Below are 17614 nucleotides of genomic sequence, written 5' to 3' on the forward strand. Positions count from 1 at the left end.
CAAGGAACAGAAAGCTTGCCTTGTGGTTCTAGGTATGTCCTCCCATTCAAAATTGTCTGCAAAATTACACTGAGGTTGTAGAAAGTAGATTCTGTTAGTTTTGGTTTCCAAGATTTTAGCTGCGTAAATATGGTCTTACTTTTGTCAAATCAAAATGAGTAAAAATACGTAAGAACAAGAATAGATAAATGGCTAGAAAATTTCCCTTTCAAGCCCTTAAGTGCAGCTCTAAGGGAAAACTGTGGAATCCAGAGGGACGGGGTATAGCACCTTTGTATTTAACTCTTCTCACTTAGGTTTCATGTGGCTCCTTTACGACTGAAACGCCTTCGTACATATTACTCACATCACAGTCTGTGTATATGAGTAGAATATCAAGATAAAAACAAAAATCAGATTATGTAAATTAACGCCATTGTTTTCTCTGTTTCTCTGAAAATCCAGAACTCAAGGTCAGGTAGAAGTTTTGCATGCAGTTTAATTGGGCAGTTATTTCCAAAGCTGTAGCAAAAGGAATCCAAGTGTGTAGGTCGCACGTCAGACCTCTGATCCGAGGAACGCTCCCTTCTCTGAGTCGGATGGAGACCTGCGCCAGGTGACGGGATTCCTTTAGGCATTAGCTGCGCTCTCTGTTGTCGCCACAGATGCCTGGCTCTGAGCCGATTATGAGTGGAAACCGGTCCCTCTGCACCACGTTCACGTTTGTGGCGTTTTCCTCCCTGGAAGAGTTACAGCCTGTGCTCTTTGTTGTGTTCCTAACCATTTACTTGTTCACGGTGGGAGGGAACCTCCTCATCATCTGCTTGATCGGGGCCACCCCTTCCCTGCACACGCCCATGTATTTCTTCCTGGTCAACGTCTCCTTTCTGGAGCTGTGCTACATCACCAGCGTGGGGCCTCAGATGCTGGTGCACCTGCTAGTGGAGACCAAGACCATCAGTGTGGGAGGCTGTGCAGCTCAGATGTACGTATTTACCATCCTGGGACTGACAGAGTGCTGCCTGCTAGCAGCCATGGCTTATGACCGCTTTGTAGCCATCTGTCACCCGCTGCATTACACTCTGCTGATGGGCCCTCCCGTGTGCCTGAAATTGGCCGCAGCATCGTGGACCACCGGGGTCGTGGTGGAGTCAGCCCAGACCACGTGGGTCTTCACTCTGCCCTTCTGCGGAACAGGAGAGATTCAGCACTTTCTTTGCGACATCATGCCTGTCGTGAAACTGGCTTGTGTTGACACGTCCCACAATGAGACTGTGCTGTTTGCTGTGTCCGCGCTCTTCGTCATGAGTCCCCGCCTGCTCACCCTGTGCTCCTACGCGCGCGTTCTGCTGACCATCTTGGGAATCCCTTCGGCCGCCGGCAGACGCAAAGCTTCCTCCACTTGCTCCTCTCACGTCCTGGTTGTTTCTCTCTTCTATGGCACCGCCCTGTTCGCGTGCCTCCAGCCGAAGGCTGCGCACTCTCCGCAAACAGACAAAGCCGCTGCGCTCATGTACACGGTGGTCACGCCCGCTCTGAATCCCGTCATCTACACCTTGAGGAACCAGGACGTGAAGGAAGCCTTTCAGAGACTAACACGAAGGAGCCCTTTCAGACAAATGGCCTGAACCTCACACTACCGCACAGAGAGGTCACCCAGGTGTCTGATCGCCCTGCCAACACGGTGCGTCATTCACGTACTTACAGGATGGCGACCAAGAGACCCTCGGATCTGTTCCATGTTTCTCAATGTTTTTAAATAAAAAGAACTACAGGATTATTAAAATATTTATCATTTGTTCAATCAACAATGTTCAAAAAAATATTCAATCAACAAACTTACTGAGTATTCCTGTGTCCTGGACACCATTCATTTTTCCCTTCCACAGTGGTAGTAGGATTAAGCCTAGTTTGTTTGTCCATTTGACTAAGGACAATGAAATGTTCTTCCTGTGGAAAAAAATAAAAATGAATACCAAGTAATTAATACATTTTAATGTCAATATAAGCTGTTAGAATTTAAGTTCTTAAGGGGAGTGCACTCCCTTAATTATTCTGCCTCTATACACCTAAATAATCAGGCATCTTAAACATCAACTCCTAGTAAATACTGATGAGTGATGTCCACTGTGACACAACTCTTAAGTATTTAACTTGTAAATCCAGTGAGGAACCCTGCCTCTTTTTTCTTTTCCAGTTTTACTGAGATATAACTGACATTCAGCACTGTATAAGGTTTCAGGTGTACAGCATAAAGATTTGACGTACATGCATCATGGGATGATGATTACAACAAATTTAGTGAACATCCATCATCTCATACAATTAGATAACTAAAGAAATAGATAATATATTTTTCCTGTGATGAGAACTCTTAGGATTTAATCTATTAACAACTTTCATGTATAATGTACAGCAGTTAATTATATTTGTCATGTGTACATTTCCTCCGAACCCTGGTTCTTTATCCAAAAGTAGATTCTTCCTTTGCTCTTATGACTTACTTTTTCACTTTTTATAGGAGTGAAGTTTTAGAGAAAAAAATTTATATTTACTGGCCAATGATAAAAATATGACACTCTTATTCAAAGTTTTTTTCTTATTTATCTAGTTTTTAAATTGTGGTTGTTTTTGTCCTCAGTCTTCTTGTCTTTCTCTGCATTGAATGCACAGTATATTGCTTTGTTCAATCTATCATTTCAGTCACATTATCACCAGGCTCCTAAGTTTCAGGGCAGTGATGGTCAGAATTTGGATTATTTATCAGTAGAATTACAACTGGAAAGAACTCAGAGACTAAACATCACTGCAAGTAGAAGCTGAGCAGATATATTTATTTCCTGTAAGTGAACCACACAAATGTGTTTTCTCTCCTGTTGAGAAGTGGGTGTTTGTGATCACACATGGGACACTGTGATGACCTGGAATGAGAGAAACCTCACACGAGTAGGACTGGAGGCTGTCCAGGCACCACCTGTGTGAGAGCAGAGCCCCACCCCATCCAGAGCTATCCCTCGGTCATGTGGGCTCTGAGACACGTGACAAATACTTCACATGTGTGGGTGCACACATACACAGACACACATACACACACACACCCCAATCCAGCAGCTGCTGGGCATCACAGAGGGTCTGATCTCTTCACTTGTTTTGCCCTCATTTTCAAACAAGCACTCACTGCTCTGCAAAACCACTTAGAGACTTGCTGTTGCTGCTTATCACCAACTAGTAAGAAATCCACACTTGTGCCAGAAGTAGTTTCTGGATGTTCTCAACCTCCAGTTCTCCAGGATTCCAGAGTGATGCTGACTTCCCAGGAAAAGAGATGGAATCGATCTCTTTACCAAACCTGTGTGCTGTTTTATTGCTTGAGCTTCAAAGCAGTTCCTTCCCAAGGTAAAAGTTTAGGACTATTTTCCACACATATCACTAGAGATCTGTCAATACTGACTGTTGGTTTAGAAGAATAAGGAAGAGTTCCAAAAAAGCAACCTCAAACATGCCAAATTGTATAACGTATGGCAGGGAAAAGATGTGCACAGATCTTGAGTTAAGTAACAAAAGTCATGGACACCAGTGAGATGCTTTCCAGTGCACGCCCACTCCTGGGAGACACGCCCACTCCTGGGAGACACGCCCAGCACAGCTCCCCAGGTTAAGACTACTTGACATGACTTCCAGGCCCACGCGGATTTTCAGTACCAGAAATCTCCAGTAGTCAGTACCTCCACCGACCTCCAAAATGATAAAACCTGATATGACATTTATCACTATAAATTTTTTAAGATATTAGAACATTTAAAAAATCATGTACTAAAAGTTGATATTATATTCACTGGAACTATGCTTTTAAACATGTGACCGGTCTGGAGTGGGGCTTTTTTCACTTGTTTAGCAATTTCAGGAGAGGATACAGCTGAAGGAGAGGCACTTTAAATTCTTAAGAAGACTGAAAATGAGCCAATAAGAACTGGGTTTTCTAAAAAGGTGGAAAATCACCCCAGCCATCTCCATGCATCCACCTGCATGTGTGACTTTAAGGGAAAAAATACTGAAAAATACCCTTTGTTTGTTGGCCTCCAATGTTTGTGACGAGGTTAGAAATTGTTTAAGTAAATGTTCCTCAATATTCATAGTATGTGGTAAGTCTTTTTTCTCTAGCTATGTTAAATATTTTCTCATTATTTTGATGTTTAGCAGTGGGATTATATGCTTAGGCATTTTATCACACTTGGGAGTTACCTTGCCTTCTTGATTCTGTAAATTTATGGCATTCTTCAAATGTAGGAACTTTGCAGTCACTGATTATTCAAAATTTTTATATTCATGTATCTTGATTGCAGTTTTATGCCCAGGGCATAGAAGCATGCTTGACACGTTTCAAGCACATGACAAACATGTATTCAAGGATGGAAGAAAGGAATTAACAAATAAATGAAGGTAAATGGGATGCGTGGTGACTTCAATATAGTATATTTTGTGCAAGGAAGATCTCCTGAGAACTAAGGAGAGATGCCTCTACACTTTGGCATCTCTTACATAGTAAACAAACCAAAGATCCTCAGGGAAGTACTGCCTCTGAACCTGAATTTTTTGGAGAGATTTGCATACTGCTTAGGGCATCCCCTGGAAACAAGCAACCGTAATCACTTGCTATGATAAACGGTTGCTTAATTTAATTACTGTGTTGTATTAACTTAGAAATATAGTAAATATGAAGAACAAAAGAGATACCTGGATATTCTAAATTGCTGATCTGAGCTACAAACAGCTAAGCACAAAATGCTCACAGTGTTAAACTTATTTTAAAAATTACCTATTTCAGTGTGATACCTGGGAAGGAGGGAAAAAAATCTGAGTGCTTCGTCCTGCAGCAGAGATATAAGGAACGTAAACATCAACAGACAAAATCCTTTGCCTAAGTAATTGTGTTTATATACCTTTAAGAGTAACAGTGTGTAAATTTTAGTGTATTTTGCAGGTGATTTATACATCTGAATATTATTGAAAATAAATCACCTTAACATTCTGAGAGTATTTTATGTTAGTAGATTTAAATTTAATCCTTCTAACTTGATTGTAATTGTGGAAGACCTGAAATTGATTTATCAAATGTCACCAGTTTTGAATAAAATTTTTTTCATGATTTTGAAAGGAGGTAAAATTTCCTTTCAATTTTTAATGTAAATACTCGCTGCTAAATTTTTATTATTTCACGAGTTTTCATTCTTATGCACCTTTGTTCACTTGTTTCTCTTACCTATTCTGCTTCCTAGTCTGTCTCACATGCCCAGTTGAGGATCCACCCTCTCGTTTAACATTCCTTCTTGTAAATCTCTCCCCACTGTCCCAAGCCCCAGAGAAACCTCCTCTCCTAGCCTCCAATGCCATAGAGTAAAAATGGCTCTTATTTACCCTTAAGTTAATGGAACACAGTACTTTGCTATAGTCACATGTGCATCCTGCCTCCTCAATAAGTTGGTAAACTGCAGGAGTCGGGAGCACTGTCTAACACAGTACAGTGCATTCTCCATGGACCTATAAAAATTGTTTAATAAGTGTTTGCTATTGATAATGAAGTCACCAAAGAAGCGTAATTGATGATGAAGTCATCAAAGAAGAAACTGGCCCTCAAGGGATGAAATGTTTATCCCTAGGAGTTTTTCATATTTAGCTTAATAAGAGCTTATAAAATTCTCAACCACATTATCAACTTCATTGCAGGCAGCTTGGCTTCTGACTTACCATATTATATTAAGACTGTCAGTATTACCTGTAAGTGTCTGAACACCTGCCTAGTCACTGATTATCAGAGTCACATTTACTAGAGTTTCTCCTGTGTTCTCCTAGGTAGAGGTAAATGACAATTTTGCTGTCTCGGTCTATATATCAGTTAAGAAGCCAAGAGCTAAACAGAAGTCACTGTCTCATCTGAATTCAAATTCAGTCTTAATGGTAGGTTTTTCTCTTTATCATCTTCCTTTACTATCTATCTATCCTCTATTGTACTTTATTTCATTTTCCCCTCTCTCTGAACCTTATTCACTTTGTTTGCATTTCATCGTATTATTCTCTTTCCATTTTCAGAACTATAACCAGAAGAAACACCAAATCTGTTTAATTTTGTTCAAATCAGGTTTACTACGTGATCAGATAGGTGTAGTATTGGAAGAGGAGATGGTAAAAGAGAAGAGAGAACTAAGACGAAGAGCGTTGGTTAGCTGAGTAGATGTGGCAAAAGGCCAAACAACTCAAGAGGTGTTGACACTATTGTACTGAATTACTTCCACTGTGTAGCTTAAACCTAAAGCTGGATTTCTGTTCTCAGCCATCATATACCGCTTCCTTCTCTATTGCCCTCATAGTCAGCTCCTTGAGGTGATATTTATATGGTCAGCAGTCAGGCTGAGTGTAGGTAATATGACATTTTTGCCCTTACATACTGAGGAAAGAAGAAATCAATTTTTTTCACATGCATGTTCTTCTCTTCATTTCATTATGATAAATATAACTAAACCAGAATAGAACATGACTTATAAGATACCCTTCTATTTCATCAGATTTGTACAACATATTTGCTTTTTCTCAAAAGTAACAGCTTTTGCTAGCGTTTATCTTACATGAATCACATCCCAAAAAGCGTTCCTTTAGCAATGACTAATACTTTGATATAGTTATCTTCATGTTTTATCAATCCCTTTACATAATTTTTTCTCAATATTTTTAGCAGAGCAGAAGCAGAGCAGAAGGCAAGGATGGAAAACCATACAACAGTGACAGTGTTTATCTTAGTAGGACTGACAGAGGACCCCAGATTGAAGATTGTGCTCTGTGTCTTCCTGCTTCTTACCTACTTGTTAAGCATCTCAGGCAACTTGATGATCATCACCCTCACTAAGCTGGATTCTCATCTCAAGACCCCGATGTATTTCTTTCTTCGCAACTTTTCTTTCTTAGAAATCTCTTACGCAACAGTCTGTATCCCCAAATTGCTGGCTAGCATGGCAACTGGTGACAAAAGCATTTCCTATAACTGTTGTGCCGCTCAGTTATTTTTTGCCTTCCTTCTTGGTGCATCTGAATTTTATCTCCTGGCTGCCATGTCCTATGACTGCTATGTCGCCATCTGTAAGCCCCTGCACTACACAACCATCATGAGCAGCAAAATCTGTATCCAGCTGGTCCTTAGCTCCTGGATGGCTGGTTTCCTCATCATTTTTCCAGGACTCCTTTTAGGCTTAAGCCTGGATTTCTGTGACTCCAATGTCATTGATCATTTCTACTGCGACACCGCTCCTCTCCTGCAGATCTCTTGCACAGATACACATTTGTTGGAAATGATGAGTTTCATCTTAGCTTTGGTGACTCTCCTGGTCACTTTGGTATTAGTGATTCTATCGTACACTTATATTGCCCTGACGATTTTAAAAATTCCTTCTGCCAATCAGAGAAAAAAGGCTTTTTCCACTTGTTCTTCTCACATGATTGTCGTCTCCCTCTCATATGGCAGCTGCATCTTCATGTACATTAAACCCTCGGTCAAACAGAGGATATCCTTAATGAAGGGTGTTGCAGTTCTCAACACCTCTGTCGCCCCACTGTTGAACCCCTTTATTTATACTCTAAGGAACCAGCAGGTGAAGCAAGCATTTAAGAACCTGCTACAAAGAGTTCTGTCTTTATCCAGGTAAAATCATGATGAAGTATATAAGGGAAATTGATTATTAAGGAAAATGGCAAAGGAAATGCTTGGATTGGGTCCTGATTTTCTGATGGCACTACCTTTGTCCTTTCACTTCTTTCTGCTGTGTCATGATGTTTATATTCGCTGTTGTTTCCCAATGATGTCTTCCATTTCAAAATAGCAAAACTTTCTTTTCTTATTCCATTATAAACATTCTCCAATTTGATCCCTTTCTCTCTTCTTCACTCATTTAAGTGTAGTGAATATTTGAAAGTTTATTTTAATCAATTTTATGCATTATTTCATGGAGACTGAATTATTTCTATGTATGTGCAGTAAATTTTGTTCTCATATTTGATTTTTTAAAAAATCTTAGCAAGTTCAAAATGATTATCTGATATGGCTTCTTTGGAATTTGTTTATCACTGGCTTTTTGTCTTGATACACATTTTCTATTCTTTATAAATAAAGATATTCAAAGTGGGAAGTTAAGATTAAAATAGCAATGCCATTTTTTGTCCTGAGAATTAAAAAAAAAAATTCAAACTATGCTAGTGTTATAAAAAAATCATATGGTATATTGTATTTTTGTTACATGCTATTCCATATAGGTAGGTAAATATTGAGTCATGAGGTGTAGTAAATCTAGGTAACTTTGATTAAGAATAAAATATGGCCAGAGAGGTCAATTTGATACTTTACCAGACATTTCCTATTCACCTTGGAACTAACTGTTTTTTAGAGTCTACATAATAACATAATCATATAAGAAATAATAATAATAATATAATCATAACCAGTTAATTTATTTTGAGATATTATAAGGCCAATGTGAAAGTATAAAATAACTGTTGGATGAAATTATTAAATGCTAATTATTAATTCATTTATGTTACTGAATATACTTAGCATATACTATTAGGAATAAAACAACAAAATAAACCACGTGAGTCCTTTTCTTTAGAAGCATGTAATCTAGTTGTAAATAAAAAATAGTCATAACAGAAACCAGAAAATCCAATAAAATTGTTGAATTCTACCAAGTAATAAGATTGTGATCATAGGCATGTAAGATTTAATTTAAAACAACTCCGGGTACAATTGAAGTCGTATATTTTAAAACTATTTAAAAATCAGGTCTCCATATGTAGCTGCCATTTTATAGAAAACACAAGTACAGATGATCGTGTTAAATAATGTCAGACGGATCCAAACTATTCAGTTGAGAAAGTGGCATATTCTATATTAAAATAACTCAATTATTTCAACAAACCAAAAGCATAGAAAAAAAGATGTTAGGGGATATTACTCTAGACATTTTAAAAACTAACGATGTATCCATCAAGTGAAACATGTAGACTTAGCCAAATAAGCTGCAAAGTGGCATTTTTAAGGGGTTGAGTAATTTAAAAACATGTGGACTATGATAATGTCACTGGAGTTACGTTTTTAAATTCCTTATCTGTTAAATAATGGCATATTTAGGGATGACATGATATGGTATCTGTTGTTTGTTTTAAAATTGTGCTCTAAAAATATGAGAGAGCTAAAGACTAAACAGAAATAGCATAGTGTTTATCACAGCGGAAGCTGAAGAACCAGTTCACGGGTGTCCATTATATGTCTCTCTATAGTGTGTATGCGTAAGTTTACCTAATAAGTAGTTTATCATAAAAATTAGCTGAGGACAAGTTAGAGAGAAGGCGTATGGCATGGTTAATGTTCCAATTTACATACTAGTTTTCTTCAACTATCTCCTAATTTATTCGATAATTTGATTAACTTACCCATGCCCTTTTCTTACATTTTCAAATATAGTAAAAAAGAACACTCATGATAGTGTATAAATGAAGAAGGGAAAACTAAATATGCACTAATTCTATGAACATTCTTACTCTATGTGTAATGTTTGCTGGAATTGGTACCATAAGATTCTAAACCCTGAACACCCCGACTTCTACAACTCTTGCACGTGATGCTAAGGACAGTTACACAGAGAAAGTGGTCCCAGACACTTTTTATTTATGAATAATACTTCCTTTCCAAACCCCTAACTACAGTCTGCATAGGAAAGTAGGCTAGAAAGTATTTTTAATATTATTTAGGTCATTATTAAGAACTACTATTTCTGTACCAGGCATCATCCTAGCTGTCTGTATGTACTATCCGAATTTTCAAAATCAAGACAAAACAAGACAACTTGTAACAAATTATCCTTATTTTAACTTGTGAAAAAAATGAACTTCAATAAGTAACAGTAAATTACCCAGGATCACATTGCTAGTTAGTAAGAGAGACAGATCTCAAATTCATTTCTGTTTGACTCCAAAGGCTGTGTGCTACTCAGAACCAGCACCCCCAGGAGTTTGCAGCAGAGTAGGGTACAGGCATGCCCAGAGAGCGGTAACTTCTGTTTGTGGGTTGGGTTTGGAGGTGCGAAAGGAGACTTTTAGGCTCTCAGACACTCAGGTGCAAAAAGAGACTCCTAGTAACCTGATGTCACACCAGGTTACATCAGGCTGATATAATTTACTGTAGTATCCTGTCATTTAACACATGTGACATGCCATTTAAAAAGCTGGAAAGCTCTGTAATAGAGTGGGTATGTACTTGGAGAAGCTTCTTACATGTTTAATATACGGCCTGGCACAGAGTTAAACTGTCTTGAAATTTGTAGGTAATTGTTTCTGTATGCCTGGGATAATCTCATAATTTCTCTCTCTCTCTGTCTCTCTCTCTCTCTCTCTCACACACACCCCTTTATCTTGAGCTCTATCTCAGTCCTTTTACTTATTTATTTATTTGTGGAGGATGACTTCCAAAGAACCCGTGGGTTCATAAACCACACTAGGATCCATAAACCACAGTTAGCCAATCAAGCCATTGGACTCCCTGATCAGTTCAAGGTTGCACCTCTAACCCAGGCTTCAAAAATGACCATTTTCTCTCTATAAACAAGGACTCAATTAGTTAGGCATGAGGGCAAAATCAGTTCAGTAAAACTCAAGTCAATAAATGTAAATGTTAGAGAGAATATTATTTTCTGTTAGAATTAGAGCTATGAATATAAAAAAAGAAACTAGGGTCTTTGGGAGACACGAAAGAGGGCATGTTTACATGACTATGAAGCCAGTATACAGAAAATCAGGGTCAAGAAAGAACTGGGGAAGTGTAAATACCAATGACGTAACTTGGTTTCCTGTAAGGAACCTTAGCAACTGCTAGCATCCCTAGAAATTTCAGGTTGGATTTTCTATGCTCATAATCAAAACGAGTCTATTTATTTGTTCTATCTGATAAATGTTATCTCTGTGCCACTCTGTACATCCCAGCCCTTGGCAGCTTTCCAGACTTTTCTTGTTCAAAGAAAACTAATGAAAGACAGATGCATTCAGGACTTCAGTTAATTGCAATGTACCAATGCTTCTTTCTTTGACATATCTTTTTATTTTGATGGTAGCATAATGATCATACTGTTACTAAAACAAACTTGAGTCCACATGCCCATGCTCAGTAAAATCACAATCAGGCTGTGGTGAAGGAAAGTGCAGGTGAAAAACCAGGAGTGTGGGCAGCTAATGCTCAAAAAACTCAAACTCCCTGATGGGTTTCAAGGAAGCCTTTTTAAAATCAACTTGAAGGAGGAGAGTCACACGGGCATGATCAGCTCATGCACAATTCTCTGACTAATGATGAGGTGACAGGGCAGGGTCACAGGAGTTAAGGCTTATCTGGTCTGGGGGCCGTGTTCACAGTCATCATGCAGTTAACTTCGTCCATTTGGTGGGGGTTTTAGTACCTATAAAACAACTCAGGCATGTGCATCAGACGCTGTTACCTATGTCCTTCAGGAAGGAACTAAAGATTCTGCGATTGCTGCATGGTTGATACACTGTTTAAAATTGTTACCAGTTCTCCCAGCACCACTGCTATTTCTGTCCCTACATGTTCACATCCTTTTAATCATTAATTCTTGAGTCAGGCTTTTGTGACTCAGAGGAGGTCTGGGAGAAGACAGCTTTTCTACAGGCAAGAGGCAGGCAGAGGACGTGGGGGTGGTTCTGTCCTAGGAAGGCCCCACAGGGTCATGTTTGGTTACAATACAAGATATTTACATTAGCAGAAACTGGGTAAAAAATTTCCCAAATGAAAGAGTTTACTGAAAATCAATCTGTCCCCCAAAATGTCAACAAAAACTACTTGATGTCATTAGGGAACAAAAATAGCACCTAGGACTTGAGAAGCCTGGGTCTTGGAGAGGATACTTACCAAGAGGATCCCATATATTCGACAACTTTGTATTAGAATATTTTGCTCTTTTCCACGTAGTTGGTGGTAAACATCACTCCCAGTGATGGTGTGTGAAAGCTTTCTTCTCCCGCACGAGGCTGGAGGGAAACAAATGGGAATCCTTATCTATCAGTGTAAGCGGGACCTTTCCTGGAGAAAAGAAACTTGTCTAAAAAGCAACTGAAGACTCATCAGCCTGACATTTTTCAGTGCTTTTTCCATCAACACGTTTAATCAATCTCAATCCTCAAGCAATGGAAGCCTGAGACCACAAGTATAAAGCAGCAGCTAGCTGATGAAGAATCTTAGAAGAAATTCTTGCTAGTCTCTGAACATTTTTGCCATTTATGTTGCCAAGTTGAAAGACCCTGGGTAAAATACAGGCTTTCAGTTCAGAGCACTGTAATCTTATATCCTAAGAATAAACACAATGAATTCATCATTTCTCAAGAAGTATGAAACATAGGAAGCACGAAACATCATCTCATTCCTTGTTTTGACCAAGGCTGTCTACCTTCACCTGTGGGTCAAGATAAATGAAATCCTAATTGTAGAAATAAATCATTTTCCAGAGCCTTTAACATTTGCATATAGTTATGAGTATAGAGGAAACAATTTACAAGCATACCAGAGTTTCAAATGATCAAAAGTTAAAAAACAAACAAAAAAAAACACACACACACACAAATAGAAAGAGACTCAAGATCTACATATATTTAGTGCACAATATATAAAGAAATTAACAACTTAAGATAACTGGTATTTGGACAATAACTGACAAATATCAGAGCTATTTAAAACAAAATTAATTTATTTTTATCTGTTTAGATGTTCGGGCTGGTATGTCAAAGCTCTTCCTTAAAGTCATTGTATTTCTATGCTGGTATGACCTACAGCGGTGTCAGAATTCTGGATGTGTTCTGTCTTCCTTATTCACCCTTCCTAGTCATTTACTCGTACTCATGGCTCAAAAAAGGCCTGCTACCACATCTACATAACAATAGTGAGAGGGGGGCAAAGTGGAAGAGGAGGAACAACCACTTGAATCAGAAGATAATCCACGCAAGTTGAACAAGGGATCTTCATTTACATCCTTTGGACAGAATTTAGTTACATGGACACAACAAGTCACAAGGAAGGCTAGCTACAGACACTGATAAATACGCATTCAATGTAGAAAAGGTAGAGAATGCTTAGTTATGAGATATCAGTTTAAAATCCAGTAGAAAATACCACAGAGACTGTTTGGAGAAAAGACAGCTTTCAGAAAAGCAGCTGAGGTCATACAGGACACGAAGTGGTAGACGTGTCTGGAGAATTAATACTGGTGCCTTTGGCCTGAGGGACACATTTTTCTATGACAGCCCAAGTTCTCTGACTTATATAGTCAATTTTTATTACCAATTAAAATAATATTTTCTTTTCTGTTTCCAAATCCTTCCGTATGTGTTTGGGATTTCAAAACTTGAGTGTGTGGGAGGGCAAAATATACTAAGGAAATCGACACTGAATTCTCTGGAGACATAAAGGAGGTTTTTGTTTTAATATATAATTTTACTTTTTAAAATATTTAGTGCCTGAGAAGAACACTTGTATAACGTATAATTTTGATCCTCTGGAAACGATTTCCTTGAATCTCATATCCTCCTGAGATGTCTTCATAATCTTTAGATCTGTTCCTTCAGGGCACGGAAAGCATAAATACTCCATGGGATAAATGTTGGCTAACTTTTTGTGGCATTGTGGGTAATGCTTGGAAATGTGTTCCACACACAAATAATCAAATTGTTGTAATGGGAAAATGTTATACTCTAGTCCAAATATCTGAGGGAAAAAAAAAGCTTTAGTTACACAGCATTTACTTTTATCAAGTTGCCATAAACGGGTAAGAAAAAACAGGCATAGACGAAGGGGTGGAGTGAGATCCATTCCAACAGGAACGGAACATCAGTGTCTCTGTTCAGCATGATGGTAAAGGAGCTGAACACTGAAGCAGAGAGGATTTTGTCAGAATTAATGTCTGTATCTATTGCCTTAAAAAAGATGTTTGTAAGTATTTTTGACAAACGGCTTTGGATTCAAAAAGATAAAAAGAATTGGTATGTCTAAAATTTAAAGACCATATTTCTTGTTAGATATATTTTAACTTACTTTTATTCTGTTTTTCCCATTATTAATCTCTTTTTTTTAACCTTTTAAATTTTGATTTGAGGAAAATGATGAAGGAAGACATATGAAGTACAATGATAATTTAGTACTGAAAAACTTTTCCTTTTTAAATTTATCTAATACTGACAATATCTAACAAAACTAAACTTCATTACCTTCATAGGCCTGCCTTGCTAATGGTTTGTAATGTGAACTTTGTTATTTTTTCACAGTGTGTGTTGGAATTAGCTGGTGTTTGTGATTGTTGAATCTTGACAAAGAAGTAATTTGACATGGTAAAATTCTGATTATGTGTTCAGATACATGCATTTCTACTATTGTTGCCATTGAGCCATTTGTGTAAATAAAAAAAATTGAAATACATTGCTTCATGATTATGTGAATGTTAAAGCAATGTCCAGGATAAGAACAGTCACTTCTGTTGTATATGTCTATGTTATTACGAGAGCAGATCTCATTCTTTAATCTTAGAATCCTTAAGCTTCTCTAGATATTACTGGAACAACTTTTATTTGTCCTTCTATGCTTATTTTTCTTGATAGATATGCCTTTTCAATAAAAATGTGTGTTTGAGAGAGTGGAAATAATAATCTTGATAACCTCAATGCAGAACACATTGTCTTAGAGTGCCCATCACAAAGACTTAATCATCTTAACGTGTTTGATGATGAAGAAACTGAGGAAGTAACATTTCCTTAGCAATATCATTGACCTTTTTTGTTAAAGAAATACACTATATCTGGTCTAAAATTATTTGTACAAAATGTTGTACTTTTAAGAGGACAGCTTTGAAAAATACACTTTCAAACTGAATCCTGACCTTGAATTTGTTAGCTCTGCAAATCTGAACAGCAGGGCTGTCTCACTTGATATATGCCCAGTGTGGAGAATGGTTACCTACAGTTAATGTTTCTTTAATGACATGTTAGTCATACATTTAAATATCCTTGGGATTGGGAAATGGGTGCCTCCTAACTTTCTGCCAACAATTCTGAGACTCATTATATATGTTTGAAATTACCAAATACTCACTCCCGATCACTCACTCCCGATCAGCCTTGCTGATCTCAAAATTGTTCATCTTTTCAGTCTATATTTAGGGCAAAGAATAAAGTGTTAAGTGTGAAGAACAGAAGCAGATGGAGAGAAATTTCGTTAGTCACAATTTCCTCCTTACGATTTTTATTTGCTAATTTTTACTTACTACATTACTTATTTTACTTACAACTTTAAATATTTTAATTTTTTAAAAAATGACTTCTTTGCATATTCCCATCTTCTTTTAAATTTTTCTGAAAACAACTATCCTATCTCTAAGAGCCCTTCTGCCTTTCTAGGTTTCCATAAGTCTCTGTCTTTCTCTTTTCTCTTCCTCTTAAGCCTTCCACAATTTCCTGAACACATGTTTATATATTTTTATCTGCTCGTGTGTCCTGTATTTCCACTTCTTTTTTTTTTTTTTTTTTTTTTTTGACCTGGTCTACTCTCAGAATCGTAACATGTAGAGGAAAACTCCAATTTCTTGTTACACATACTGAAATTTTCAGATTATTTCTGCTGATTTGGGGGGCAGGGACCAAAATGGGAAGTGTGAGAGCAGTAATAGAGACTGAGAAAGGAAATACTAATGAGGACAGCAAATAAATACATTCCCAATGTCTCACATTCACTTATCTGAAATAGGATCTCACAAGCCATGGAAGTACACGGCACAGTTATCAGGCATTTGAGTTTGATTGAGTAAAATGGTGTAGGTACATTAGCCATGATATTAACGATGGCTAGGGCTGTGTGTGTGTGTATGTGTGTGTGTGTGTGTGTGTGAATGAAAAACACGGGCTGATATACACATGACAGGAATCATTTTGCGCTTCTTACGCAAATCTCTTAATTAAACAGGAAATGACATTAATCCCAACTCTTGCAATAAAATCAAGACAGGAAAAACCATTTTTCTATACTTTAAGGCTATTTAATTTATCTCTAATTTATTCACATAAAAACAATCAAAATTTACTACCATCACATAGGTTATTCTGCGTTAGAACTGCAATTAAGATTGATATATCTGTCCAGATACTCTGGACAAGCAAACTGTTGTTCCTCCTGGCTTAACCATTGTTAAAACTTGAATGAGCATTGTGTTATTCTATCTGAAACATAATTTTGCTAACTTTACCTTAAACACTAGTTATCATTATTATTTTTCCATTGAAATCATCATTTTCTTTATTTCCTATTTTTCCTATGTAGACCTGGAAGAGTGTAGGCCAGTAATGGGAAACCGTATAAGAATGACAGTGTTTATCCTCGCAGGTTTGACTGATGACCCACAATTGAAAGTTGTGTTATTTATCTTCTTGCTTCTCACCTACTTGCTGAGCATCACTGGCAATCTCATCATCATCACACTCACTATCACCAAGAAAACACTGAAAAAAATTTTAAAACCTTATTTCAGTTTCTGTGATTTTGTTGTTATACTGTACCACTAGACAATGTATCATATATATATACACACACATTTTTATGATAAATGAATTGTTCATTAATGATAACCATGGTAATTCTCTATTCTTGCTTTTATTATTTTCCTTTTCTTGATTTCAATATTTATCTTAGTTATTTTTATTTTTGTAGAATAAAACTATTTAAATATCATAGCATTTTCAATATTGGTATATTTTCATTTTATAATTTTATACATACTACTACATAACATTATTTTCTACTACCTCAAATTTCAAGTTTAATTTCCTATTAGAATTAAGAATTATTTTAGGTTTTCTCTGCTTTGTTTTCAAAATTTGTTAGTTCCTGTTCTTTTTTTCTCTTAAAAATTATTTTCCTGTTTTATAATTTTTCAGAAATTTTGATTTTGTCCTATATTTGTATCTCATAAATGTTATTTTTTAACTTAGTGTGTTATCAAATTAATCATTTTCTATAGATATTTTGGGGAAATGTGTTTTATCTGTATAGTAAATTGTTTCATACATAAGTAACAAAAATTTATTGAAGTTTTATTAATTTTTCAACTTGTTCTGTTGCCAATATAGCTTTCATTATAGTAAATTTATGCTTATATTTAAATTTTAAAAATATATCTTGCTATGCTGCTCATATTATAAATTTTCAATACTATTTCCCTTTTGTGGATTGAACCAAGTAGTGTGAAGAAGAAAAACATGGCAATTTTGAAGACTCATTTGAATATGATAACTTGTGCATGACAAGCTGAATTGTGAAACTAGAGTGAATAATTTAAAGGAATTGACAAACCTCCTGTTTTAAATGTTTGTTTTATTTTCTGTAAAACATGATTAGGTATCTGGTCATTTGAGCTGAATACGGTTCAGCCAGGGAAAAAGAACAGGAAATGGGGTATATGATAGTTTACATGGGTTTTTTAATTTGGTCTTTAAAAGAGTCTGTGATAGAAGGCTGGAATTCTTGAGAATTTTAAATGTGAAAACCCCAAAATGTAGAATG

The 17614-nt window shown here is 36.8% G+C and overlaps 2 protein-coding genes across 2 annotated transcripts; both read left to right on the plus strand.

Moving 5' to 3' along the window:
• Positions 1–342: 342 nt before the first annotated feature.
• On the plus strand, positions 343–1640 carry LOC105101027 (olfactory receptor 10C1-like). Its single transcript, XM_010994115.3, has one exon. It carries the CDS (start codon positions 645–647, stop codon positions 1605–1607), a length of 963 nt encoding a protein of 320 aa, XP_010992417.3. The 5' UTR covers positions 343–644; the 3' UTR covers positions 1608–1640.
• Positions 1641–6698: 5058 nt separating this feature from the next.
• On the plus strand, positions 6699–7670 carry LOC105101026 (olfactory receptor 6C76-like). The gene has a single exon (XM_010994114.3). The coding sequence runs from the start codon at positions 6735–6737 to the stop codon at positions 7668–7670; it is 936 nt and encodes a 311-aa protein (XP_010992416.3). The 5' UTR covers positions 6699–6734.
• Positions 7671–17614: the final 9944 nt, after the last annotated feature.

Source organism: Camelus dromedarius, chromosome 11 (assembly GCF_036321535.1).
Source record: "Camelus dromedarius isolate mCamDro1 chromosome 11, mCamDro1.pat, whole genome shotgun sequence".
In the NCBI taxonomy this organism is placed as follows: domain Eukaryota; kingdom Metazoa; phylum Chordata; class Mammalia; order Artiodactyla; family Camelidae; genus Camelus; species Camelus dromedarius.

Coding starts and splice junctions, on each gene's coding strand:
- LOC105101027 (XM_010994115.3), top strand. CDS start 645: ATGCCTGGCTCTGAGCCGATTATGAGTGGAAACCGGTCCCTCTGCACC.
- LOC105101026 (XM_010994114.3), top strand. CDS start 6,735: ATGGAAAACCATACAACAGTGACAGTGTTTATCTTAGTAGGACTGACA.